Here is a 25,262-nt window from a genome sequence, read left to right on the forward strand (position 1 = left end):
TAAATTATAACAAGAACTTCAACTTGTAAAACATTAGGTAATTCTCATTATTTGACTTAATTCATTTCTTGCACCTAGTGCACCTTCTAAAGGAGGTATGGTTAGCCTGAAGAAGTGGATTTCCTACACAGAACCTTGCTATCTGTTTAATGGTCCAATTAAAGATACCACCCACTATTGCATCTATACAATTAAGTAAGTTATTGCCCAGCTCTGATACTCAGGCAGAAAGGAAAATCTCATATGAATCTGGACTGAATTATAAAACAAGTATTTGCCTCTCAAGGTGGATAGGGGAGCCTGTGACTCACTACTGCAAGCTGCCCTCAACATTATGGAGAAGGCCACATGGTCATTTGCCCTCGATGGCCAAACTCAACAGGCTCTGGAAAGGGCTTCCTACTTGCAAAGTTTACTACTACTGGTTTAGGCATCCTTCAGTCTCGAAAGACTATGGCAACGTGCTCTGTATGCTGCTGCTGCTACTACTACTACTAGGTTGGAGGTTACTACTACTATTGCTAGTACTACTTTCTATGTTTACTACGACGACGACTAGCAACAGTAGTATTAACAAGAAGAGAAACCCAATGCACAACGGAGAAGCCCGCAAGTGTGGACGGAAGGACCAACTGGGCAACTTGTAGACAACCGTGTGTTTTGTGTGTGTGTGTGTGTGTTTGTGTTGGTGGGGGAGGCGCGGGAGAGCTGTTGCCAGGGAAATAGAGAGAGAGAGAGCCCACACCGGCCTACCCTACACTGGGGCTTCCTTTCACGTGGGGGTCGGTCGGGAATGTGGCCAAGGGGATGCTTAACCGGGGGGGGGGAAGGCGGGCAAGGTCCTATTGCGGCGCCTCCACGCCCGACCATTTTCTGGGGGGGCGGGATACGGAGAGAGGGAGGGAGGGACCGGCGCGCGCGGGGGGAGATATATTATTCATCCCAGGCGATGGCTGCTCATCTCTGACCTGCAGGTGACGTCCTTAGTGGTGCTCATGTCTCCTCCGACTCCACTCCCGCGGCGGCTTCGGCTTCCTCTCCCCGCGCGGCTCCTCGCATTTTGGTTCCGCTGAGCTTTGCTGCGGAGCTCAAGGCGCGGGAAGGGAAAGGCGGGAGGGAGGAGCTGCTTGGAAGCCCGGCAAAAGCATCCGGCCCCTTCTCGCGAGAACTGGTTTCCGGTCGGACGGTTTGAGGCGATGTACTCGATCAGAGAGAAAGACTGACGTCGATTGAAGGAAAGGGTCAATAGAGCCTTGAAGTCAGAGAGTACAGGTACAGAATGCCTGAGGTATTCATAGACAGACCCGCGGCCAGACACAAATACGAGAATGGGGCAGAGCGCCTCCTACCGGCACCTTGGAACGAATACAGTCGCTGTCAACCGGTTCCAACAGCCTATGGGAACTTGGAGACTGGTTTACTGGGATTGAGCTGAGTTTTAGCGGCAGGAGGTGGTGCGGCCAGGGCAGAACACGGGAGCAGGACATTCCAGGACAAATGACTCTCCAGAGACAAACATATGTTGGGTCATTGACAAAAACTCTCCCTCTAAGACCCTAGGTCAGCCCGAACTGATTAAATTACCATTGTTGTTCAAGGGCGGCAGCCCACTTTGCTAACTTGCGAGGAAAATACAGGGGAAAACTTTATGTTTCCCTCTAGTGATAAATTTTGATATTGTATGCATGATTTGGGGCTCTTATATGTTTACTGAGAGTCAGTGTTGTGGATCTAGGATTAGGTCTCAGGAGATATATCAGAAATGTAGAAGCAATTGTAAGGCATGGGACCCTGGTTGGGGGGGGGGAGGAAAATGTTATGGTAGTTGTGTACTTGAAGATATTGTACACGGCCATCAGAATATGGGGCATACATGATGTCAGACCCAGGGTGTCAGATCATCTAGTAGCACCACTGCTGATGCTAGTCGGACAAATCCTGTTTCTTTTTGTCTTTGCTCTCTTCTCTTCTTGTTCTTTACTCATTAAGTCGCGTCCAACGTCCAACTCTTCGTGACTCCATGGACCAGAGCACGCCGGGCTCTCCTGTCTTCCACTGCCTCCTGAAGTTTGGTGAAATTCATGTTGGTAGTTTCGGTGACCTTGTCCAGCCATCCCGTCCTCTGTCGTCCCCTTCTCCTCTTGCCTTCACACTTTCCCAACATCAGGGTCTTTTCCAGGGAGATTTCTCTTATTATGAGATGGCCAAAGTATTGGAGACTCGGTTTCAGGATCTGTCCTTCCACTGAGCACTCAGGGTTGATTTCCTTCAGAATGGATAGGTTTGATCTCCTTGAAGTCCAGGGGACTCTCAAGAGCCTCCTCCAGCACCACAATTCAAAAGCATCAATTCTTCAGCAGTCAGCCTTTTTTATGGTCCAGCTCTCACTTCCAAACATCACTACTGGAAAAATCATAGCTTTGACTATATGGACCTTTGTTGGCAAGGTGATGTCTCAGCTTTTTAAGATGCTGTCTAGGTTTGTCATTGCTTTCCTCCCAAGAAGCAGGGTCTTTTAATTTCGTGGCTGCTGTCTCCATCTGCAGTGATCATGGAGCCCAAGAAAGTGAAATCTGTCACTGCCTCCATATCTTCCCCTTCTATTTGCTAGGAGGTGATGGGACCAGTGGCCATGATCTTAGTTTTTTTTTATGTTGAGGTTCAGACCATTTTTTGCACTCTCCTCTTTCACCCTAATTAAGAGGTTCTTTAATTCCTCCTCACTTTCTGCCATCAGGGTGGTATCATCTGCATATCAGAGGTTGTTGATATTTCTTCCAGCAATCTTAATTCCGGTTTGGGATTCCTCCATTCCGGCCTTTCACATGATGTATTCTGCATAGAAGTTAAATAAGCAGGGAGACAATATACAGCCTTGTTGTACTCCTTTCCCAATTTTGAACCAATCAGTTGCTCCATATCCAATTCTAACTGTTGCTTCCTGTCCCATGTATAGATTTCTCAGGAGACAGATAAGGTGGTCAGGCACTCCCATTTCTTTAAGAACTTGTCATAGTTTGCTGTGGTCTACACAGTCAAAGGCTTTTGCATAGTCAATCATGCAGAAGTAGATGTTTTTCTGGAACTCTTTGGCTTTCTCCATAATCCAGCGCATGTTAGTAATTTGGTCTATTTTCCAGTCCTCTGGCCACTGCTGATTTTTCCAAATTTGCTGGCATATTGAGTGTAGCACCTTAACAGCGTCATCTTTTAAGATTTTAAATAGTTTGACTGGAATGTCATCATCTCCACTGGCCTTGTTGTTAGCCATGCTTTCTAAGGCCCACTTGACTTCGCTCTCCAGGATGTCTGGCTCAAGGTCAGCAACAACACTATCTGGGTTGTCTGGGACATCCACATCTTTCTGGTATAATTCTTCTGTGTATTCTTGCCACCTCTTCTTGATGTCTTCTGTGAGGTCCCTCCTATTTTTGTCCTTTATCATGTCCATCTTTGCACAAAATGTTCCTTTAATATCTCCAACTTTCTTGAACAGATATCTGGTTTTTCCCTTTCTATTCTTTTCCTCTATATCTTTGCACTTTGCACAAGGAGAGACAAGAAGGCCCTCTTGTTTCTCCTTGCTGTTCTTTGGAAGTCAGCATTCTATTTTCTGTAACTTTCCCTATCTCCCTTGTGTTTTGTTTCCCTTCTCTTCTTTGCTATTTGTAAGGCCTAGTTGGACAGCCACTTTGCTTTCTTGCATTTCCTTTTCTTTGGGATGGTTTTTGTTGCTGCCTCCTGTACAATGTTACAAGATTACATCCATAGTTCTTCAGGCACTCTGTCCACTAAATCTAGTTTCTTAAATCTGTTCTTCACTTCCACTGTGTATTCATAAGGGATTTGGCTTAGATTGTATCTGACTAGCCCTAGTGGTTTTTCCTACTCTCTTCAGTTTAGGCTTGAGTTTTGCTATAAGAAGCTGATGATCAGAGCCACAATCAGCTCCAGGTCTTATTTTTGCTTGTTTTTTTCTCTTCTCTTAGCTTTGTCTAATTCAACTTACATGCAATGTGCAAGGATAAGTATGCTTATTCAGAAATAAGAGCCATTGAGTTTTGTGAGATAAAGGTGCTCAGGAGTACAGGTATACTTAGAAATAAATTCAACAGCAAAAGCTTTTGTAGCACCTCAAAGACTAAAAATTGTTTAATGCTGCCCTCCAGATTTGTTACAGTTGCTGTCCTCTCACCATTCTAGATCCAGAGTCCACTGACTGGCTCTATCTGATGCATGGAATGTCATCCTGAATTGAATACATGTATCCATCTGGTACACATACACCAAGATTTTTCCATGAGATGCTATAATTTTATGCCATCATGCTACTTAATATTATGAGAATATTTGGTACAGAATGTAATGTTTCGGAAAAGAAACTTTAGGTATTGTCCAATCTTACCTTTAATGTTTTGATTTTACAGTTTTGGTTGCTTTTTAAAAACGGTTTGGATTTATTCAAATGACCCACATGTTACAATAATAATATAAAATAAATATAATGGCCACATAGAGATGGGAAGGCCTGGGGGGGCGGAGAATGGGAAAATTTGGGGAAAAACAGTTCCCCCCCATTTTTGTCCAAAGCAATTTTTTGTTTTTCCCCTCAGGAAATTTAAAAAAACAGAGTGTGGAATATGTTCTTTTACAATGATAAATTATATGTCTGTGACATGGTGTTCAAACTGTGTAACATGAAGGCCTCAGTGAAAGGCATCTGAGACTTTATATATTTAAGTTCTCTCTAGAGATGGAAAATTTCTGAAGATTTCCATACTCCCCCCAAAAGGGTGGAAATTGGTTTTTTTTCCTGGAAAAAAATGGAAATTTCAGATGTTTTCCATTTCTATGCCCACAAAGAATTGTGTATTTTTCAAATTGTTGGTAGAAATGTTGGAGTTCCTTTTTTTCCTTCAAAGCTGCAGGACATGTACAATTCATGTTCCAGAGTTTAATACTTTTCAGGCCTAGAATTCCTAAAGCGTCACCTTTTACATTCAGCATTTTTACCCATGCAGCAAGTACTGAAGTCACAGGATTCTTGTGAGGAAAAAAAGATGGCAGCTCCAAATATGGTTGTCTTTCTCTCCAGTCTTATGCAAAGGAGACAACACATCCGCTAACACAAAATTGTTGGATTGCAGATGGCAGCAGAAAATGGAAAATGCGAACCAATGGAGACAGATCACATCTACGTAAGTCCAAAATAAATGGATCTTCTCATTACAGTAATTCCAGTGCAAGTCTCAGATGCGAGTAGTATTAAAAAAAAACCTGCCACTAGCTCTTTAAAAGAATGCTCAGGTAGTTACCTCTCTTTTCCTTTCTCCCCTTCTTCCTTGTTTACCGGGCTTTTTTTTCCATTACAGAAGTGATTGGTTCTGCAGGCTGTCATTCTGAATCACACTGCATCCAGATCCCTTCCCCTTCCCGTGTCAATTTCACTGACTAAGCCTTGGCTTTTGTCACCAGGGTTCTGACAGGTAGGAAACCAGCTGCATTTACACAAGGAGGTGGCTGAAATCATGCAGCCTTTGGACTCAGAGAAAAGCTTAATCAAAATCAGCCACTGTAACAAAGACATATTTGGCTCTTCTGTGCCCAAGCACTGCCCTCTTTGTGGTCAGAGTCTGGTCTACAGGAAACTGGAAGAAGCACCAGTCAGCATCCCTAGTCCATTTGTGAACGGGCACAGAGAAAGATGTTCTTTTTTGCTTAAACCTACTACAGGAACATTTCTAAGGTATGGCTCTTCTTTGGTTTGCTTTTTGTTAATGCTTCCAGAAGTGTTCTCTTAATTTTTGGAAAGATTGTGTTTTGGAGATTACAGCTATCAGAATTTGCCAGCCTACGTGGCTGGTCACTATGGTGGATGGAGAATTCTGGGAGTTGTAGTCTAGAAAAGTAACCTTTCCAGCTTTGGGGGTATTACTTACTTTGATCAGAAACAAGATGTACAAAAGCTGCCTCACACTGCGCTGTATCTTTGGCCCACCCAATATTCTGATTGGTCGCACTGTTTTGCCAAGATCTCAGTTTGCCTTCTTGCACAGTTTTGTTCCTTTGAGATATGGCAGGAAGACTCCCAATGCCAGGAACTGAACCTTGTCCTTCTGCATGCAAAGCAGTTACATGCACCCACCACCAAAGACTTAAGCCTTCATCATCACTGTTGGGGAGAATGCATGTTATCATTTCCCTCGGTCCCTGCCTGTCCTGCAGGTTATACTCATGTGTATGAAAGATCCTCTTGATGCCCAACTGACTGACTGTGAGGCTTCATTTGGAGACTCAGCTTTGCAAAGCCACAGATCCCAAGATGAGCAGATGGTTATTGCCGAGGAATTATGCTAGAATGTGTCAAATAGATGGTTGCAACCTAATTAAAAGAAGCACTAAAACGGATAATAAATAGTAAGAAATAAATCAATAATTCAGATTTGCATGCAGTAAACAATACGTTCCTTCTAGGAAAATGCTTCTTCTAAGAGGGCATTCATCACCTGCAGTTATTTTAAGGACTGGTCTCAAAAATATGTCTATGTTATATCTGTTGCCTGGTTAACAGGGGCTGCCATTGACTGGACTGGAAAGTATTTTAAATAGATTAATAGGCCAATTAACATGTGTACTTCTGATCAAATGGATGTGAGTAAAGTTAAATGTGGCTGGGCCATACCCAGCCTCTTTCAGGCAAAAACAAAGCAAAACAGGGTAGCTCTAGATGGAGCACAATTAGGGCACCCTCCCGAACCCCACCTCGGATTGCTTTTTCAACATGAGCAATAATGAATGTCTTCTTGCAGTGGCTATGATGGAAGTTCTGACCTTCATGTTGGGATAACCAATACCAAAGGTAAGGAGGAGTTTATAATTGATCTTGTGAACAGAAATTCTCTGTGTCATAAATATCTCGTGCCCATTTGACTTAAGAGTATTATTATCCTGCATACGTAGCAGATTGGCACACATCAAGGGAGGGGAAGGCAAAGGTCAGAATCAAAAATCTACCAAAAACTCAATTCTTTCTGTCAGTCTGAGGTCTCCAGCTAATCCCAAGGTCCCCAGAGTTGTGGAGGGGGAATCTGGGAACTTCATTCCAAAAGGATGAGTCTTTCTGAGGTTTAAAGCTGGACCTCTCCTCTGTCATTCCTGGTGTTGGAAGTGGGGGGCAGCGACGGCTGCAGAGAGCAGTTGTGGTGGAGCAGGCCCCTTTCAGTCTTGCTTGATCTCTCTCTCTCTCACACACACACCCCCTTGGAGTACAGACTGGCATCTCCGGGGGAATGGAGCTCCCCCCTCTCAGAGTGACCAGTTAAAAAAGAAGGCAGGTCTCCTGTATCTTTAATGCTTGTGGAGGAGGATATTTCAGCAGATCAGCATGCATTAAAAGCTGCACCTGCTGAAATTTCCTCTTCCCTCTTCTTGTTCCCCCTTTCCAGGCCAGTCTCCCAGGCTTACATCTCTCTATCTCCCAAGGTACTTTCTGCAATAAGCATTGTTTCAGGTAGTCATTACTCCTTATTCTAAGCACCAATTTCTGTCAATATCCAGCATTTGGGACAATGTATCTGCTTTATAGGTTTTCAGAGCCATTTCCTTCCATTTTGATGAGCTGTCATTCCTTTCTGGTTACTTTTTCTGTTGCCATTGGCTGGGATCCTGTAGAGTCAAACTATGATATTTATTTATGTCATATATTTCTATCTTGCCTTTCTCCCTAAAAAGGGGCCAAGGCATCACACCATTAACATACAATATTTAAAGCTAAAAACAATGAGCATACAAAGCGGCTTTTATTTCTGATTTTTATTTTTCCTTGCATAGCAGCAATGTGGCAGGTCCCACATTATTATGCCAATTGAGCTTTATCTGCCTAAGAGGGTCCTGGCCAGTGTTGTCCTCATAAACCTTCAGGCTCCACAGCAGATCATCTTCCAAGGCCCCATTGCTGACAAAACATGCTCTCTTATCGTTTATGCTTGCGTTCGTTCCATGATGTCTTAAGAACTTAGACTTTGGGGGGGGGTTATGGAATGTGGGGGGAAGCCTGCAAGCAATAAGCGATATTTAGCCTATTGTAAGTGTATCAGCATTTAGGGGTGAGATGACGAAAGACTTCAGTTATATTTCATTCAGTGGCAGAAGAGCAATTGAGGATGGGGCGGATTCCAAGATCCATGTTAGTATAACAACCTTATTGGTTCAACCAAAAGGGCACAAACATTTGCTGGATTTCAAGATGAAACCCCTCAAACCTGCAGAGAATGGTACTTCTTAAAATGACCTAAAATGCGGATTTTGATTTACATATGTATCTTTATCATCAGCACAGCTACCTTTGCTTTTTGTATTGTTCAGGATGTTAGCAGACGCTTGGAAAAGTGGCACTTCTAAACCCAAAAGACTGTTTCTGTTTTCTTGGACCGGTGTGTGTCACTATATGCAAATTCTGTTTAAAATCTAGACTTGCCATGTTTGTTGTGGGAATAATCTTCCACTGTTGTAGAATGGTGTGTATCTCAGTGCTTTGAGACCTGTGACAGCTGGATATTTGGCGGCTTGTGAGTTCTGAAATATTCCGTCAGACTACAGTACATTGTATGAATGTGGATGAGTTTTCTGATAAATTTTCAGGTAATGTGTTTTAAAAGACAGAGGTGACAGTAATGTTTGGACAGCAGTGAATTTTGCCGTGAATCAAAGCACAACAGTTAAATAAACATCCTGGCTTTCCCACATCTGAGCGGGCCTGTTGTTACTGCTTTTATTTTTAGGTTTGGTGTATAATTACAACGAAGCAGGAGTTCACAAAGCTGAACATGGGTGGGAACAATGTGTGAACATTCCTCTCGTCCAGCCTGACATGTATGGCCTTCTTGAGCAATGGGATTTATACCTAGAACAATTCTCAGCAGCAGAGATCTGGCTTCCTCACAGGTAAGCAGTTTAATAAGCAGGCAGATTTAGGTATCTCTGTAGTTGGCAAGACAGGAGTGCTGAACCTCTGGATTCTGCTTAGGTTGTGTCTGAGAGCTGGATTTGGAGCAGTTGAGTTGAAGTAAAGCCGGGGCTTTCATGAGCAGATAGCAAACTGTTTCTCTCCATTAACAGTGGAGAGAAGATGGTACATCACAAAATCCACCTGGTGTTGTGTAAGCAAATAAGATGACAACACCTTCTCTCTCTTTTCAAGCACAAAAGCCAGGTTTTTGCAGTAATGAAATCGTTCCTCAGCGCTGCAAAGGAGACTTCCACCAGAGTAACAGGCTCGCTTTGGGGGTGAAGGCAGACCAGAAGGGATGGAGGTCTCCACTCTAACACTTTGCTGTCACCTAAGGAGACCCTAGTGGGATGTGGTGGTGCTGTGGGCTAAACCGCAGAAGCCTCTGTGCTGCAGGGTCAGAAGACCAGCAGTCGTAAGATCGAATCCACATGATGGAGTGAGTGCCCGTTGCTTTGTCCCAGCTCCTGGCCAACCTAGCAGTTCAAAAGCATGCAAATGCGAGTAGATAAATAGGTACCACCTCGATGGGAAGGTAAAACGGCGCTCCCTAGTCACACTGGTCACGTGACAACGGAAACTGTCTTTGGACAAGCGCTGGCTCTACGGCTTGAAAAACGGGATGAACGCCGCCCCCTAGAGTTGGACACGACTGGACTAAAAATGTCAAGGGGAACCTTTACCTTTTTAAGGAGACCCTCCCCCACTTCTCCATTGCCTAATTGGAGGGCTGGCCCCTCTAAGGAGAGCTCACAGCCTGTAGCTTTTCAACAAGCACTTTTGCCAAGACAACTCCACTAGTTTCATTTCCATTTGCAGTGGAGGCTCATCTGTGTGGCCAAAGATAACAGCTGCAGGCTTTGACCTGACCGTTCTATAAGGCTTGGAGCCAAGTGGAACAAATACTGCCATACGATAAACTGAAAATGCACTTCCCTGGTGGAGATTATAGCACAGCACACGTGATTATGTAGTTCAGTTGGTTAAACAACATCTGTTCCCAAACACACTGACTTTGGTGAAACTTTTTTTGTGTGGAAGTAATTAGTTCTAAAAGATCAGTTACTTCTAATTAATAGCTTTTCATAGTAACTACTAAGCTACATTGGAATAGCATCAGTCATCTGGTAGTGTAACTGTATCTTCGAGCCTCCCATGGTTCAGGTGATGGTTTGCTTTGTATCTTGTGCAGTTTGGGGAAGAGAAAAAAAAAAAACCCTCATGAAAATGATTTTGCAGCAGGGCTATTGGTTGCCCTGCTTTCCTTCTCTGCTGCAGTGCAGCCCTATGGAAGCTTTATTTGAGGTACTCTGGATCTCATCTTCCAATTCTAGAAGAAATGTGGGATGCCTGTGGTCCTCCAATGCTGTTTGACCAGATTTCCCATCATTCCTCATGACTGGCTATGTTAGTCACCTCTCTCTATTACCATCTCTACACAAGAACTGGAGGCTTTTCATGATTTCATGTACCTCGGCTCAATGATCTCTGACACTCTCTCCCTGGATGTCGAGCTGGATAAATGCATTGGCAAAGCAGCTACCATGTTGTCTAGACTCACAAAGAGAGTATGGCTTAATAAGAAGCTGATGGCATATACCAGGTATATAGAGCCTGTGTCCTGCACACACTCCTGTACTGCAGTGTGTCCTGGACCCTTTGTGCACGGCAGGAGAGGAAGCTGAACACGCTTCATATGCATTATCTCTGATGTATTTTTGGTACCACCTGGCAGGACAAAGTTCCAAACAGAGTAGTCTTAGAACGAGCTGGGATTTTTTAGCATGTATACATTACTGAAACAGTGATGTCTACGTTGGCTTGGGCATGTCGTTAGAATGGCTGACAGTCGGATTCCGGAAGATCTCCTGTATGGAGAATTAGTGCAGGGAAAGTGCCCCAGAGGGAGACCACAATTCTCCAGCACCACAATTCAAAAACATCAATTCTTTAGCGGTCAGCCTTCTTTTATAGTCCAGCTCTCACTTCCATAGATCACTACTGGAAAAACCATAGCTTTGTCAGCAAGATGATGTCTCTGCTTTTTAAGATGCTGTCTAGGTTTATCATCACTTCCCCCCCCGTCTTTTAATTTCGTGGCTGCTCTCCCCACCTGCAGTGATCATGGAGCCCAAGAAAGTAAAATCTGTCGCTGCCTCCGTATCTTCCCCTTCTATTTGCCAGGAGGTGATGGGACCAGTGACCATGATCTTAGTTTTTTTGATGTTGAGCTTCAGACCATTTTTGGCACTCTCCTCTTTCAGCCTCATTAAGAAGTTCTTTCATTCCTCCTCACTTTCTGCCATCAGCGTGGTATCATCTGCATATCGGAGGTTGTTGATATTTCTTCCGGCAATCTTAATTCTGGTTTGGGATTCGTCCAATCCGGACTTTTGCATGATGTATTCTGCATAGAAGTTAAATAAGGGCAACAATATATAGCCTTGTCATACTCTTTCCCCAATTTTGAACCAATCAGTTGTTCCATATTCAGTTCTAACTGTAGCTTCCTGTCCCACGTATAGATTTCTCAGGAGGTAGATAAGGTTTTCAAGCACTCCCATTTCTTTAAGAACTAGTCATAGTTTGTTGTGGTCCACACTGTCAAAGGCTTTTGCGTAGTCAATGAAGCAGAAGTAGATGTTTTTCTGGAACTCTCTTGCTTTCTCCATAATCCAGCGCATGTTAGCAATTTGGTCTCGAGTTCCTCTGTCCCTTTGAAATCCAGCTTGTATTTCTGGGAGTTCTCGGTCCACATACTGCTGAAGCCTACCTTGGAGGATTTTGAGCATAACCTTGCCAGCGTGTGAAATGAGTGCAATTGTATGGTAGTTGGAGCATTCTTTGTAACTGCCCTTCTTTGGGATTGGGATGTAGACTGATCTTTTCCAATCCTCTGGCCACTGCTAAGTTTTCCAAACTTCCCGGCATATGGAGTGTGGCACCTTAACTGTGTCATCTTTTAAGATTTTAAATAGTTCAACTGGAATGTCATCACCTTGTTGTTAGCTATGCTTTCTAAGGCCTGCTTGACTTCACTCTCCAGGATGTTTGGTTCAAGGTCAGCAACCGCACTATCTGGGTTGTCCGGGACGTTTAACAGGTACATTTCAGCTATTTTTCAGATGCAACTTTAGCAGCTGATGGTGTACATAAACAGGAAAACTATCAATCTAGCCATTTTACAATGTCTTTGAAAAAAGAAAAGCACTTTGCATAGATTATGTTCTGCTGGTGTGTTTGCATGGCCCAGAAGTGCTGTCATACTTTGTTATATACATATTTTTGCATTCTGTATGCCAGCTTCCCTCATCCAACAGGGAAAGAAAGGTGGGCTACCAGCAGCCCTGCTGTGAATCTTGGTTGATCAGGCCTGCCTTCTCCCACAGCTGTCTTCCTGCAGGGAGAGAGAGGGAAAGAAGAGAGATAGGTCACTGCATCAGCTCAGCTGAGATATCAGCAGTTTTGGGCTCTTTCTCTCTGAGTTGTTTCCATTCCAACTGATCATAGAAAGAATTTCACTCAAAGATGAATGCCTCAGTTTTCTTTTTCCTTCTCCCTTTCCACTTTTTTCCCTTTTGCATTATGCTTTCTTGACTTATGAATCCTACTCCCATCCATACAATGCTACCTAAAGACAGGCCTGTACTAAACATTAATACTGTAAAACGTTTAATAATTACACATAGCACTGATTTCTTAAGCATCTTTCTTCTTATCTGTTCAACAGGTACGATGAACATCTCCACAATTGTTACACGTATGCACTAATGTTTATTAACTGTGTGCTGAGTGCCCAAAAGCAGCAGCCAATGAATAAAAGTGAATTTACAGAGAAATTTGTGATTCCACGTACAAGAAAAGCTTCCAAATATATCACTATCTATAAAGAAATATGCAAGAATGGCTTCTATACTGTTGATCACCCTAGTCAAGAAGGAGGCACTTCCACTGTGGGCCGTTTGACTTCATAATTAAGCACTCACAGATAATGAATGAAAGTAAGATCAACAGGTTCAAGCATTTGTGCTTTTTGTTCCTATCCTCTCTCATGGACAAAGAGATGCTGGGACTCGTACATGGTTTAATATATGTTTGTTTGTAAGGAAGTGGAGACTGATGAGGATTATTCTCAGTCATCTGTGAGACTGCAGAACCTTGAGTTTGCTTCTAGCCTTCTAAACCATGGCATCTACTATTACATAAAGCTGTTGGCTTGGTTCCTAGCTAGGCACAGACCTTCCATTCACAAGACAGGATTGGGGTACAGCAGAAGATACCTCCTGGCAGTAGAATGGGTGGTAGAGGAAAACAATTTTCACCAATTCTCATATATCTCCCTTCAGGATACCCTTCCCCCCTCCACCAATCCATTACAAGCACAAAGAGCAGCAGGAGGAATGGGAAAGTCCCTTTTTCTGCTTTCCTTGGCAGGACTGTCCATAAAGTCTACTCCTCCTGCCAACAACAGCAGATGTTGGATCCCAGCCATTATGTGTGGTCACTGACTGCCTTGGGATGAAATTCTTTACATTCCAGTACAATATTTAATAAACTACAATCATTATAGAGGCTGGCAGTTCAAAAATTTTAAATGCTATATTCTGGATATATTTTTGTGTTAAATATAAATGTTTTAACCAAGGCTAAAATCTTATGCACATTTACCCATGTATAAGACCCATGGATTCAGTGAGCAAAATTCTATTGCTTAGTTAACACTTGCAAAAGGCAAGCAGGAGAGCTTGTGCCTTCTGGCCAACAATTAATGAATTGCTGCTGAGATTCTTGAGCAAGCACCAAGCCAGAGAACATGCAGACCCCTGAGAATACCTGCAACAACTCATTAATTGCCAGCTAGAAGTGAATGAATGTTATTCCACTTGCTTTCCAAATGGATTTCAGCCACTGGAATTTACATCTACATATACAGGAACAGAATTGCTCAATCTATAAACCAGGTTAAGTCCAAACATTAGCAATCTGCAAATTTCAAACCCGTGATGCATCCAGAGCAGGCCCAGTCTTCTCATCTGTACTTTGTGAGAAATGAGTGCTAGTGTAGAAGCAACCACTGTTGTATTATGGAGCTAAGGCCTTCTGTAGGACACTACCAATGTTCTGCTAAAAGTTAACAGAAATACCAGTTTGTGCTAGGTTTAGAACAGAAATTTGATGTTCTCCTTTTCTGCACAAAAAACACAGCACTGCTCAATACCAATGTCAGAATCCATCCAGTTTTAATTACAAAAGAGCACTTGTTTCGTTTTATTTAACAGACTTGATAACAGGCACCAAACACTGCTACGTTTGAAACAAAATGAACAATGCAATAAAAATTAGCTTATTGCAGGTATTTCAGTGTCTTGCAATTATCTGATCCATTTTCTCACAGCTCTTCTTGGTCACTGCGCTCAGAGGATGCGACCCAACGACTTAGAATCAGTTCCTGGAAGGGAAAGCCACTAAGTATTAAAGTCCAAGAACTTATAACTGAAAAAGGACATTTTCGCTTATTCCCAGTTTTCATGAGGCAGCTTTGCTTTAGTGAAAGTTCATCTTTTGACATACCTTGGTGATAAAGGGCAATAATTCATTAATGTACAAGTTCACCACAAGAGCATGCCTAGGGCCATTTTCTTGGCTTTTCAGGTTTTCCTAAATTCTTGCCCACTCTGTTTTTTCTCTGTCATCCTCTTCATGCTTAAATGATAGTCTTTGTTGTTCTTGTACAAAGGTTCAGCTTTCGATGAATGCTTTACAGTGGCTCATGATACTGACAAAGCTCTCGTCAGTACACCTGGGCATTCGGGTATATGCTGAACAATTATTTATCTTCTCCTTTTATACTAATAAACTCATTTCACAAGGATTCTACTGTACGGCATGGTGGCCTGCAGTTTAAACTGTATAAGCCAAAAACCCCATGAGAGCAGGGAATGAGATGCTCCATACCACAGCTATAATGTCTGAATGTTCTCCAGGGTTTTGACTGCCAGAAATGTTACTTTTTGTATGATGCCTTCAAAGCCAAGCCACCTGCTACTGGAGCGGCATGGAAGGCACTTTAATGTATGTAGATTCCACAGCATTCTTGCAACCTAAATAGGAAATAATCATGTGGGTAAAGGAAATTATGTAGGGCTGCTTGATGAATTAGCCCTTGGGGAACTGCTCATGAATGTTCAAATAATAATTCAGATACAGTCAAGAATAAAAGATGCCACACTCAACCGCATCTTTGTTCTCAACCCAGATAGCCATCTATGTTTGACACACCTAGAGTTGGAATCTAGATGTACCAAATTAGGGACGTTTCAAACAATATCACCTAAGGTATTAATCCAACTACCCAAAGGTTTGGATGTCTGGAGGCAGTCGTTGACTTCAGATAAGAAACGAAATCAAAGAACAACTTGCATACCTGAACTTTAATTCTTCTGAGACATTCTGGTGAGAGCATTTCTTTTTCAGTCATATCAGATGGTTTGATCAAGTAACAGAACATGAGTTCCTGAGAGCAAAAGGAGGTATGTTATCAGCAGGCATTTATGAACGTGTGTGCAAGCATGCAGTTCATCTGAAGGCATTATTTATAGCATAATCTTTAAATATAGGAAATTTTTGCAGCCCATGAGTTGAATGCCTTTTCAGAGATCATTTTTTGGGGGTGTGAGTGGAGGTGGAGCAAAAAGAGGGACAAAAACATCTGCATGGTTTAACTTAAACATCTTACTGGCAGTAACTAAGACTTAGGAGACACATCTAAATATTGGGGGGAGGGGGTTCAGTAGGAAAGCTGGGAAAAAGGAAGAGCAAATGGGAGCCCAGGAAGCCTCTTTGTTCCCACAGTCTGAGGCTCCCCATCCTTGATCTAGAGCAGGGGTGTCCAACCTTTCACCTTCCCTGGGCCACATTAGAAGATGAAAATTTGGTTTGGGCCGCACATAAATTTGGTTTGAGCTGCATGGGAGGGCAGCCCTAGCCGTTCTCCGTAGCCCCACTCCAAGCGCGCTTGCCTGCAGCTGTGATCTCAGACAGCAGAGGCTGCCAGCTCCGACTCCGGTGGCTTTATGGGGCCGGGAGGGGGTCCACCTATTGACGGGGACGGCACAATGCAGTCACGCAGGCCCCCTCTCCCCTCCCCTCCCGCTCCTTCCTCCTTCTCTCCCCCCCACCGTTGTGACGTGCCCCAGCCGCATTCTGGCCACAAGCGCCGGCAGTGTAACTTGAAACTTTGAAATTTCTTTAAAAATAAAAAATTGCACTGGGCCACATTATGAGCCGACCTGGGCCACATGCGGCCCTCGGGCCGCAGGTTGGACAAGCCTGATCTAGAGGTACAGGAATGGTGTTGCTTCCTTCTAGATAAGTCATCTTCCTAGATTACACGCCCACTTGAAAAAATAATGCTGTAACTAAATCAAATGAAAATGCTAAGTGATGGTCAAATCAATATGTTTCCCCCAATCATGTTACTTTGTTTAAAAAAAATGCTTCTCCAAGATATGCAGATAGCCGTTTGCCAAAAGGCAGAGAACTGAGCTGCAAGCAATCTGAGCCAACTCAATTCCTGGAAAAGTGCTAAAATGGACAGTTGTCAAGGCTTGGTCTCTGTCAAGCCTGGCACTGGGCATTTGTTATCCTTGTTTCCGAAACATGAAATGTGCCTTTTTAACTTTGGCTCTCATAAGAAAGGCTAAGGCACAGAGAGACCAGAATATAAGAATTGCCTATTCAAACACCTGGCATCCAGAGAAATATCTCAAAATGGGAAAACCATACATACGGGCTCTTTCCAGTGATAATGAGGGACAAATGCACACTTAGAAAATGTTTTATTAAATCAAATTATGGGACATTTCCCCCTTTATCGATACATTTGGGTCTCCTTACTGTAGCCTTAGTACATCAGCATTAATACACTTTATTGCATACTATTTTTTCACTGAGAGTCTGCAATGCTTCATTTTAAAAAATTAATTACCTTAGAAACATTTGCTGTGGTTCTGTTCAGCCCAGACAAAGACTTCCAGCTGAGAGGTCTGCGCAGTGAGCCTTCAAAGTTATCATCAACTAATTCAACAATCACAGAATAACTGGAAAACAAACCCAATGTATGATTTTTTAAAAAATGGTTGTGGCTTGTTAAATATACTAAGGAAGGTAGTACAAAGAATACTTGAAAAATTGACAGTCTTTCTAGAACAACCCTCCCGCGCCCCCAAATCGGGTGGAAATCTAAGCAGTTGAGTGCATTTTCATATTTCTCAGCTTTCCCTTGTGAACTGCTAATTAAAGCAGTTATAACTTTTTAAATAGAGTATTTGAGAGACAACATGAATTGCTCTTGGTTAGAAAGTACTACTTTCCAAGCTTTCCAGAAAACTCCGGAGAAATAATCTGGAAAAAGTTAGAAGCAAGCTTGTTTGTGCTCCAGTGTGTATGTCAAAGACGTGCAGCTTCTGGGTCCTTTTAACCAGGATACTGTTTCTCTCAATGCCAACAATCCAAAGATACTTTCTGAATCATGGAAGGAAGCCCAAACAAATTGGAAATGGATATATTTCATTAATTAATGAAAATGAAGTGTCACATCTGGAATGTCGTACCTGGCATGGTAAAAAGGAGGACCTTTTCGATACAACACTGCAATAGGAAAAAAAAAAAAGAAACAAACACTTACTAGAAATGTCATGCTTTCCTTGTTATCATATTAGGACAGGGCTTATGGCTTTTCCATTACCTGGCTTAGACAATCTAAACAACAGTATAATAAGAGTTGTTATTTTATCCACAATAGATATAATAAATACAAATTATTTTTGGTACTTGGGAATAAAGCCATTCACGATTACTTTCACAATACCACTGTAAATAAGAAAACCAGGAAACAAACACACACACCCCAATTTAGTCAGCCCACGTAGTGTATAAGAAGTGTAGAACTGGCAAGGAAAATGGGTTAAACCCAGTCTTAATCCCTTCCAACAATCTTTCATAATGAAGCCCTGTAACAGAACTAGCAGAGCTAACTACTCTAAAGAGAGCTGAACAGAAGTACACTAGTTTTACACCGAGAAGACTGAATGTGGACAGGCACAGATTCTGAGCACTACAAGGAACCACTAACTCGCATATAGTGAAGATTGTGTGCAATGCATAAAACCAATGTACTGGAATTAATGTTGTCAAGTTATTTTTCAGTATTGGTCAGTATCCTGCAATCTTTCGCTGAGCACAAACTCCTGGCAGCAGAGTAACATGGCAAGTACGCCAATTGCAAACGTGGTACTATTGTGCCCGTGGTGATTTCCATGACACAACCCCTGCTCCCCAAATGGCACCGCTTCTGCAAGAAGCATGAATTCACATCACTACACTGGTGGAATTTTCTGCTCAGCAGAAGCTCAAGCAGGTACTATACAGAATGTGGGCCATTGGTTTAGGACCACAGATTGAGAGACAAAGGAAATGATCCTCTGTTGGAGAAGATTCACTGCCTGTAATGTTGCACTTCATTAAAATCCACATGTTCTTCATCTGCTTTTGTACATGGGGGGAGGTGATAAGATTTTGTTTCATTTTGAGGCTAATGATTATCTTGCTCTGTTTGCTTCTCTCAAAAACGATGTGATCAGAACATACATGAAATTTAAAATTCCATTTAGGATTTATCCATAAGAATGATTGTGGGGGCTTCTTTACTGACCCTGCTCAAAGGCTGTAAGGGCAACAGGACAAGATGAACAAAATAGGGATCGTAGATACGTTTGAATTTTAAGTACACTCCATCATACCAATAAGGAATGACACCAACCGTCTCTTCCGGGCCTATGATAAAAAGCTTTGCACTCACACTGATGACAGCAAGTCATAAATTAAGCATGTGAAAAGCTACTGCAATCTAAACATACATTATTTAAAACCATCAACAAAAGCAGGGAAGACGTGACAAGGGTACTCAGCATCTAAGCCGACTCAACGCAAGTGAAAATGCTGCAAATTTCAAAATGAAACAGAAACACTCCTCCCAAAGAACCCAGAGAACAGTTTATTTAAGAGGGACACCAGGCAAACAAAACCATTTGCTCTCTAGGAGAGGCTGGGCCAACTCGGAAAGAACTCCAGCTGTTCTCATCATTTGCCTACCCCTGTTTTGTTACTGAAATTCAGCATGTGGTTTGCTGTACTTATTGCCAGCTGGGTAAACCTCATCTGTTGCTTTGGTGTCTGTTGCTGAGACAGCCTGCAGATAAGCTCATCAAAACTTCCTGCAGGCTGATATGAGTGATACCAATGAGACATGCCCTCCTCCCGGCCCACCCTTCACTCTGCCGTCCCGGCACTATATAAGCCAGGCCTCCCTTGCAAAGGACAAGTACACCGTAGGATACAAATAATAAAATAAGAAAACTCACAGAGATCAGTTCCATATTTCAGCCCAACTTTAGGGACCCATCCTTTCGAGCGAAAGTAGTGATATGCCATGTACGTTGCCTTAAAGTTGGGTTGCGCTTCACTGAAAACCTCCCAGAGTTTGAGGATAGATAAAGGTGCCTAAAACACAATTTATTTATTTATTTATTAAATTTATACCCCGCCCCTCTAGACCATGTCTACTCAGTTGTCTTTATATAATTACAGTGCACACTGTAGTCTACTGCTTTTAAATATTTTATTGACTTCTTGATGACTTTACTTGCTTTGATTATGGTTTTATTGTTCAGCCTATTTTAAATTGGTCTTAATTAAATATGTCAGCTGCCTGAGTCTTTTTTTTTTTTAATGGAAAGGGAGTTAGAGGAACTGCAATAAATAGATAAAGTTGACAGCAGTCAACAACCATAGCTACTCCAGAAGATGTTATTCTACTAGAGTTATGGAAACACACAAACAGGACATGGGTCAACTATGAAGTCTGTCCTATGAGGGAAAATATAAAAGCCATTAGCTGCAGCTTAGTTATTGCTACCAAAACTTTCTGAAAGGAGTTATAAAATTCTGCTGAGTCTACTCTTAAGAGATCAGCAGTGATTTAGGGAAAACTTTATGGCACATTTTTAAAAAGCCTTTTACACCAATTAAAATTTGCACACAATTCATTTCAGTTATTTATTTATTTTGTATACCACTCTGTTAGTGCAAAAGCATTACCCTGGGCGGTTTACAATCAACCAGTCTGCTTAGGGATACACTACACTGCCACACTAACATACAGAAACAATTGTGCTATTCCTGTGTGCTGTTACACCCATTGAAGTGCACTGAAATCAATTGCTTTCAGCCTATGCATGCTGAATTCTATGGAAACATGTAACTAGTGGAGGATTGTCCAGTTACACAAAGGGGATATAAGATTACTAGGAATGGGAATGCTACCCAGCTCTTGAAAACTGGGCAGAGGTTGCCTCAGAAATGATTATAAAGTGTCAACTGTGACATGCTATCAAGCAATCCACAAAGGAACACATCATTCACTAAAAAGCACAACTAAATGTATTTGCACACAGACTATACCTTACTTACCTCATTGTAACAGATACTTAAGCATCCCAGAGCATAAACCAAGAAAAAAGCCTTAAAAAAACAGAAAATACAAATATGCATGTTATATGTGCTATAGAATACCAATAAGGACATGTTTTGCATAGAATGAAAGGGAAAAGGGTGGGGAATGAAATTAACAAGATGTTTGCTTGCAAAACATCACATCTAAAGTCAGCATTGTACTAGCAATTTGTTTAACAACGAGAATGGACTACCACATTTAGCTATAATTCCTTACTCCTCAGCAGACATATATCATTGTGTGTAGTTATTTCTGAACAGTAAGCAGAATCCTGCAGGTACTCTATTGAGTTAAATTCCATTGAAAAGGGGGAACTGACCACAGTGAAATGATCTGAAATCTTCTGAAATAGGGTCCTTTGCCAGGATGTTGCTTTCACTGGCCATGCTAGCCCATGACATCAATAACCCAGAATGAAATGAAGCAGGATGTATAGATAGCCCTTTAAAAAACAGCATACAAAAGTAGGTTATTTGGCGTTAGGCCAAAGCACGTGGGCGAAAGAGATGTAGGGGAGGGGTTTTTTAAAAAAAGGGTAAGAAAACTGATGTTGTTAAATACAAGGCATGGACTAGAAAGGGTGGGGATATCAGGGGAGTTTATTTCTAAGCTGGCTAGGTTTATACAACACTTGTACAATGCCTTATATTTGCGAAAGGCTTTAAATACATGGTATGTGCAAGGAGAGATACTGGTTAAGGCAGGGGACCTGTTTGGAAGAAGGGAGGCTGCTATGGATACCATAGTCCCAAAGCAGAAAGGAGCAATTGGCAAAGAAGAAAAATAAACCCCCACCAGTCAGGTTATTATATAAATGTACCTGACATGGAAACTGATGGAAGATATAACTCCAAATAATCAATGGAGACCACCCTTAGGATGTAGAGAGTGGAATATTAGGCTTGATTACCTTTAAGGCAAAGAGCTGTTTATGGCAAAGCATCCTTAGAGGCCTCCCAGTACAGTTCTGCCTCGCATTACAATGTTAATTCGTTCCAGCGAAATCGCTGTAGAATGAAAACATCGTAAAGCGATTTTAAAAAGCCCATAGAAACGCATTAAAACCTGATTAATGCGTTCCTATGGGCTTGAAACTCACCGTCCAGCAAAGATCCTCCATAGCGCGGCCGTTTTCGCTGCCCGTGCAGCGAGGAATCCATCCCAGAAAACAGCAAGTGGCCATTTTTTTTTAACCCGGCGGCCATTTTGAAACCGCCGATCAGCTGTAGGAAAATCGTCGTTTTGCGATAATCGGTTAGCGAAGCAGGGAACCGATCATCGCAAAGCGAAAAAAACCCATAGGAAACATCGTTTTGTGATCGCTTTTGCGATCGCAAAAACTGCGTCGTTATGTGATTTCGTTGTAAAATGAAGCGCTCGTCTTGCGAGGCACCACTGTACTAGATAGAGAGCAGAGTTTATTTATCAACTATAAGTCATTAAAATACATTAAAATAAAATAAAAGCAGCAGGTGAGATAATTAATTAAAAAGCTTTTTAATTAATTATCTCACCTGCTGCTTTTATTTTATTTTAATGTATTTTAATGACTTATAGTTGATAAATAAACACTGTACTAGATAAGCAGACACCTTAGCCATCTAACTGCCCTTCAATACTTTATTCCTTTTGCCAGATTAGGGCCATCATAAGGACCAGCCAGACGAGCAAAGCTGCTTGCAGGTCAGAAACAGTTAAGAAGAGGGCGGACACACCATGAACAGTCATTTAAACAGACCGCACTGAGAATCCTATACATATGCACAGGATTGCTATATTTCTGTCATTCCGGTGCAGGTTTCTGTGCTGTTTCCATTGGTCCCTGAAGCTGCCTGCCGGAGACTCCCATCAATTTATCTTTTCCTCCCGAATTCCTAGGTTTGGTCTAGATCCATGTCAGACTGATTTCCCTTTCCTTCACATTGCTCCAGCCAGAGTCTCAACACTTCATACTTTCTCTTCTGGACAGGCTAAAAGATGAGCGACAGGTAACTTCTGCTGCTTCTGAATTTCTCTTTGGGAACATTTTTCCCCCTACAAGTTCCCGATCTGTTTTCCCTTTTCTTTTCCTTGGTGTGTGTCTGTGGCTCAGAGTATGATCCTTGTTTTCTTTTCCTCTTCTAATCCTTGTGCCCATCCCTACAACCCACATTGCTTAACCCACCACCCTTGATATTTCCTGGCATTTGAATACACCCCTCTGCAGTTTACTGAGGCCTTGCAATACTTTGCACTGGCAGCCTGAAACTTAAAACCGTTGCATTTTTGCTTAAGTTAACATTCCCCATAATATTTCTGAAACATGTGTAAGATCAAGTCATTTACTCACTGTCTGCCATTTATGCAGCTGTACCATAACCTCTGCTATTCTCCCATGCATTCATTGTGTATTTTAGGTCTTGTGCTTCCAATGAGATTCCCCTACTGAATCACTCTGTGTGAATGCGATTTGTCAGCCCAATCTGTTGAAATACCCTATTGCCATGTTATAAAGTTCCCTAACAGACATGTCTGAGCTCTGAAGGCATTAAAAGGTAAAGGTAAACGTTATGACATTCATAATAAAACATTCACAACATTCATAATATTTTACATCAGGAATGAAAGATTACTCAGTATCATATGAAACTTACCTCTTCTAAACAGAGTTGTAAATATTCAAAAATCTTAAATGGGTTTCTTCTGCACATTAATTTTTCTTTTCGGTTTATCTGGAATGAAGCAGAAAACCAAAGTTATAAGAAAGCAATCACAACATCAGTTTTATTCAACTGGCATTTGCTAATATTATGCTGGTATGCATGTGTTTGCAGGGAAGAGGGGATAATTTCATTCACCCAATAAAATACACTTTTGAGCCTGTGGTTTCTCCTGACTTCTGAAATCTTCTTGCTATGTGCCTGGCGCACCTCCTCTTGATGGCATTCCTTAATCTGTTCTAATGCCACATTAGAACTTGCAAGCAAATTACTGTGTTGTTTCTGCAAGCTTCTGACTTACCTGTACCAATATCACAGTGGCCTTTGTCAGGCAACTGACTAGGCAGGGAATCTGGGAGGACTTTAGAACTGAAATTCCAAAGTTCTTGATAACATTTTATTAAAAAAAATAACCCATCTTTATAGTATAAGCATTGTATAGGATCCCTTGCTGATATAAATCAGGTGTAGGGTTTCTGAAACTTCCTGCTATTTCTGTGAATTACTATATGTCCACAAAACTACTGAGTTTATCTATTTTAAAATCTGTTTTATAAAATACAACTCCCTCAACCACTACAGGAAAACCACCACAACCCAAACTAATGTGATACTTACATGTGACTTCTCACTTCCTCCATCTTCTTCTGGGCCCAGATTTGATTCCTCTTCTTCAACCAATACATATTCATGATAATATTCTTTATCAATTGAAAAGTAAGGTTCTTGTTCAGTGAGACTGTCTTGCTTCAAGCCACAATGAGTTTCAAGTGGACACTGTTTTTCCAAATGAGTTTTATCTACAGTTTCAGATCCTATTACATTAGATTCAAAAGCACCGCAACTGGAAGGTGGGTCATAAAGATGGGCTACCGTATCCCCGTTCATTCCTAGAGAAGTCACAATAGGCTTTGGCTCATCTCCAGAAGTTTCCACTTCTGATGTTTTTTCATCCTGACTATTTTGTGCAGCTTCTTCTCTCAAGTTAAGTGGCTCATTATAATTTATAAGGATTGTGTTAATCGTGCTGTCATCCAGTCCTTCCTCCTGCATCAGGCTTTTAGCCCATTCGACATGACACTGGTACCTGGCATTAGAGAAAGCAGAGCAGCAAAACACTACATAATAAAGACTTCTGGTATCTACAGTCCTTGAATCAAAGCAAAAATGATCTAAAACTTATCCAGCTTTATTCTTGTGTCATATTATGTTGATGAGATTTATCACATAACCACAGTGCCTTTGCTGTAGTATTTTTCTATCGCTGCAGAATACATGAGGCCTATAATTAACACAAACCACCTGATCGCCAAATAAGAGACACACTAAATTACAGGATTCTCAGCTCTATGTAGGGAATGCTGAGACTACTTTTTAAAGAGGCTCAAGCTCTTACTTTTTGATCTAATGCAAATTTCTACACTATTGCTAAGGCTATGTCATGATAGCGTGGGAAAACAGGTCAAGTATTAGCAGTTGCACAAGGCACACTGTTGAATAGCGGTATCAATCATTCCAGTTCCTGACAGCCTTTATCTCACTCACTCCTTCCACCTTCTTTGAAGCAGGTCATGAGAGACTTCATTTTCACTCATGGAGATCAGAAGCCAAGAGTAAGCTATGATCCCAGATTTCATTAGGCAACATAGAACTGAAGCTGGGATTCAGACCCATATCTTTATAGCCGACACCAAACAGTATTCACGAGCTATCCACTGTCCCAAGACTCTGGGTCCCCACGCCCACCAGCAGCTTTCCTACCCAGAAGTGTAGACCAACAAATACAAATATAGTTGAAAGACAAGGTAAGTTGCTTACTTTCCCATCTATATTAGACTCTCATCAAAAAAAAGACAAGGAAACAAAAACAGAGTGAATAGACCTCACTTCATGGCTGAAATCCTGTTGTTTAGCATAGCAAATTGCAACTAGAGTATAGAGTACCCTAGTTGTGACTTACTAAACCAGTGGTCAGGGAACAGGG

General features: G+C 41.9%; 3 protein-coding genes across 11 annotated transcripts in view; 1 reads left to right on the plus strand and 2 right to left on the minus strand.

Moving 5' to 3' along the window:
• MKRN2 (makorin ring finger protein 2) overlaps positions 1–1,176 on the minus strand; it is a 27,866-nt gene extending 26,690 nt beyond the window's left edge. The window contains exon 1 of one of the 2 annotated variants that reach the window (XM_072989713.2): positions 969–1,176. In XM_072989713.2, the coding sequence (XP_072845814.2) occupies positions 969–997 (29 nt within the window). In that variant the 5' untranslated portion in view covers positions 998–1,176. The remainder of the gene's footprint in view (positions 1–968) is intronic. The other variant, XM_078385405.1, reaches the window with a different exon arrangement.
• MKRN2OS (MKRN2 opposite strand) lies at positions 1,166–14,363 on the plus strand. Of its 4 annotated transcripts, XM_078385406.1 has the most exons (7): positions 1,166–1,272; positions 5,022–5,198; positions 5,476–5,746; positions 6,810–6,859; positions 8,781–8,943; positions 12,054–12,110; positions 12,738–14,007. In XM_078385406.1, the coding sequence occupies exons 3-7, from the start codon at positions 5,529–5,531 to the stop codon at positions 12,979–12,981; spliced, it is 732 nt and encodes a 243-aa protein (XP_078241532.1). In that variant the 5' UTR covers positions 1,166–1,272; positions 5,022–5,198; positions 5,476–5,528; the 3' UTR covers positions 12,982–14,007. The 4 variants fall into 4 exon arrangements, with proteins under 4 accessions (XP_078241532.1, XP_020658236.2, XP_078241533.1 ...); XM_020802577.3 differs by lacking the exon at positions 12,054–12,110 and having other exon boundaries at positions 12,738–14,363; XM_078385407.1 differs by lacking the exons at positions 1,166–1,272; positions 12,054–12,110 and having other exon boundaries at positions 4,388–5,198; positions 5,373–5,746; positions 12,738–14,363.
• The window catches only part of TSEN2 (tRNA splicing endonuclease subunit 2), a 19,926-nt gene continuing 8,894 nt past the window's right edge, over positions 14,231–25,262 (minus strand). For all 5 annotated transcript variants that reach the window (XM_078385403.1, XM_020802573.3, XM_078385402.1 and 2 more), the window contains 8 exons: positions 23,897–24,365; positions 23,213–23,290; positions 20,537–20,587; positions 19,429–19,567; positions 17,620–17,656; positions 16,995–17,106; positions 15,432–15,521; positions 14,231–14,456 (listed from right to left, as the gene is read on the minus strand). In XM_078385403.1, the coding sequence (XP_078241529.1) occupies positions 14,397–14,456; positions 15,432–15,521; positions 16,995–17,106; positions 17,620–17,656; positions 19,429–19,567; positions 20,537–20,587; positions 23,213–23,290; positions 23,897–24,365 (1,036 nt within the window). In that variant the 3' untranslated portion in view covers positions 14,231–14,396. The remainder of the gene's footprint in view (positions 14,457–15,431; positions 15,522–16,994; positions 17,107–17,619; positions 17,657–19,428; positions 19,568–20,536; positions 20,588–23,212; positions 23,291–23,896; positions 24,366–25,262) is intronic.

This window comes from Pogona vitticeps, chromosome 2 (genome assembly GCF_051106095.1).
Source record: "Pogona vitticeps strain Pit_001003342236 chromosome 2, PviZW2.1, whole genome shotgun sequence".
In the NCBI taxonomy this organism is placed as follows: Eukaryota; Metazoa; Chordata; class Lepidosauria; order Squamata; family Agamidae; genus Pogona; species Pogona vitticeps.

What these genes read in the sequence shown, in the direction of transcription:
- MKRN2OS (XM_078385406.1), top strand. Translation starts at nt 5,529, where the DNA reads ATGCAGCCTTTGGACTCAGAGAAAAGCTTAATCAAAATCAGCCACTGT. An exon ending in TGGGATAACCAATACCAAAG is followed by an intron (nt 6,860 to 8,780) that starts GTAAGGAGGAGT and finishes TTTTATTTTTAG; the next exon opens with GTTTGGTGTATAATTACAAC. An exon ending in GAGATCTGGCTTCCTCACAG is followed by an intron (nt 8,944 to 12,053) that starts GTAAGCAGTTTA and finishes TTCACTCTCCAG; the next exon opens with GATGTTTGGTTCAAGGTCAG.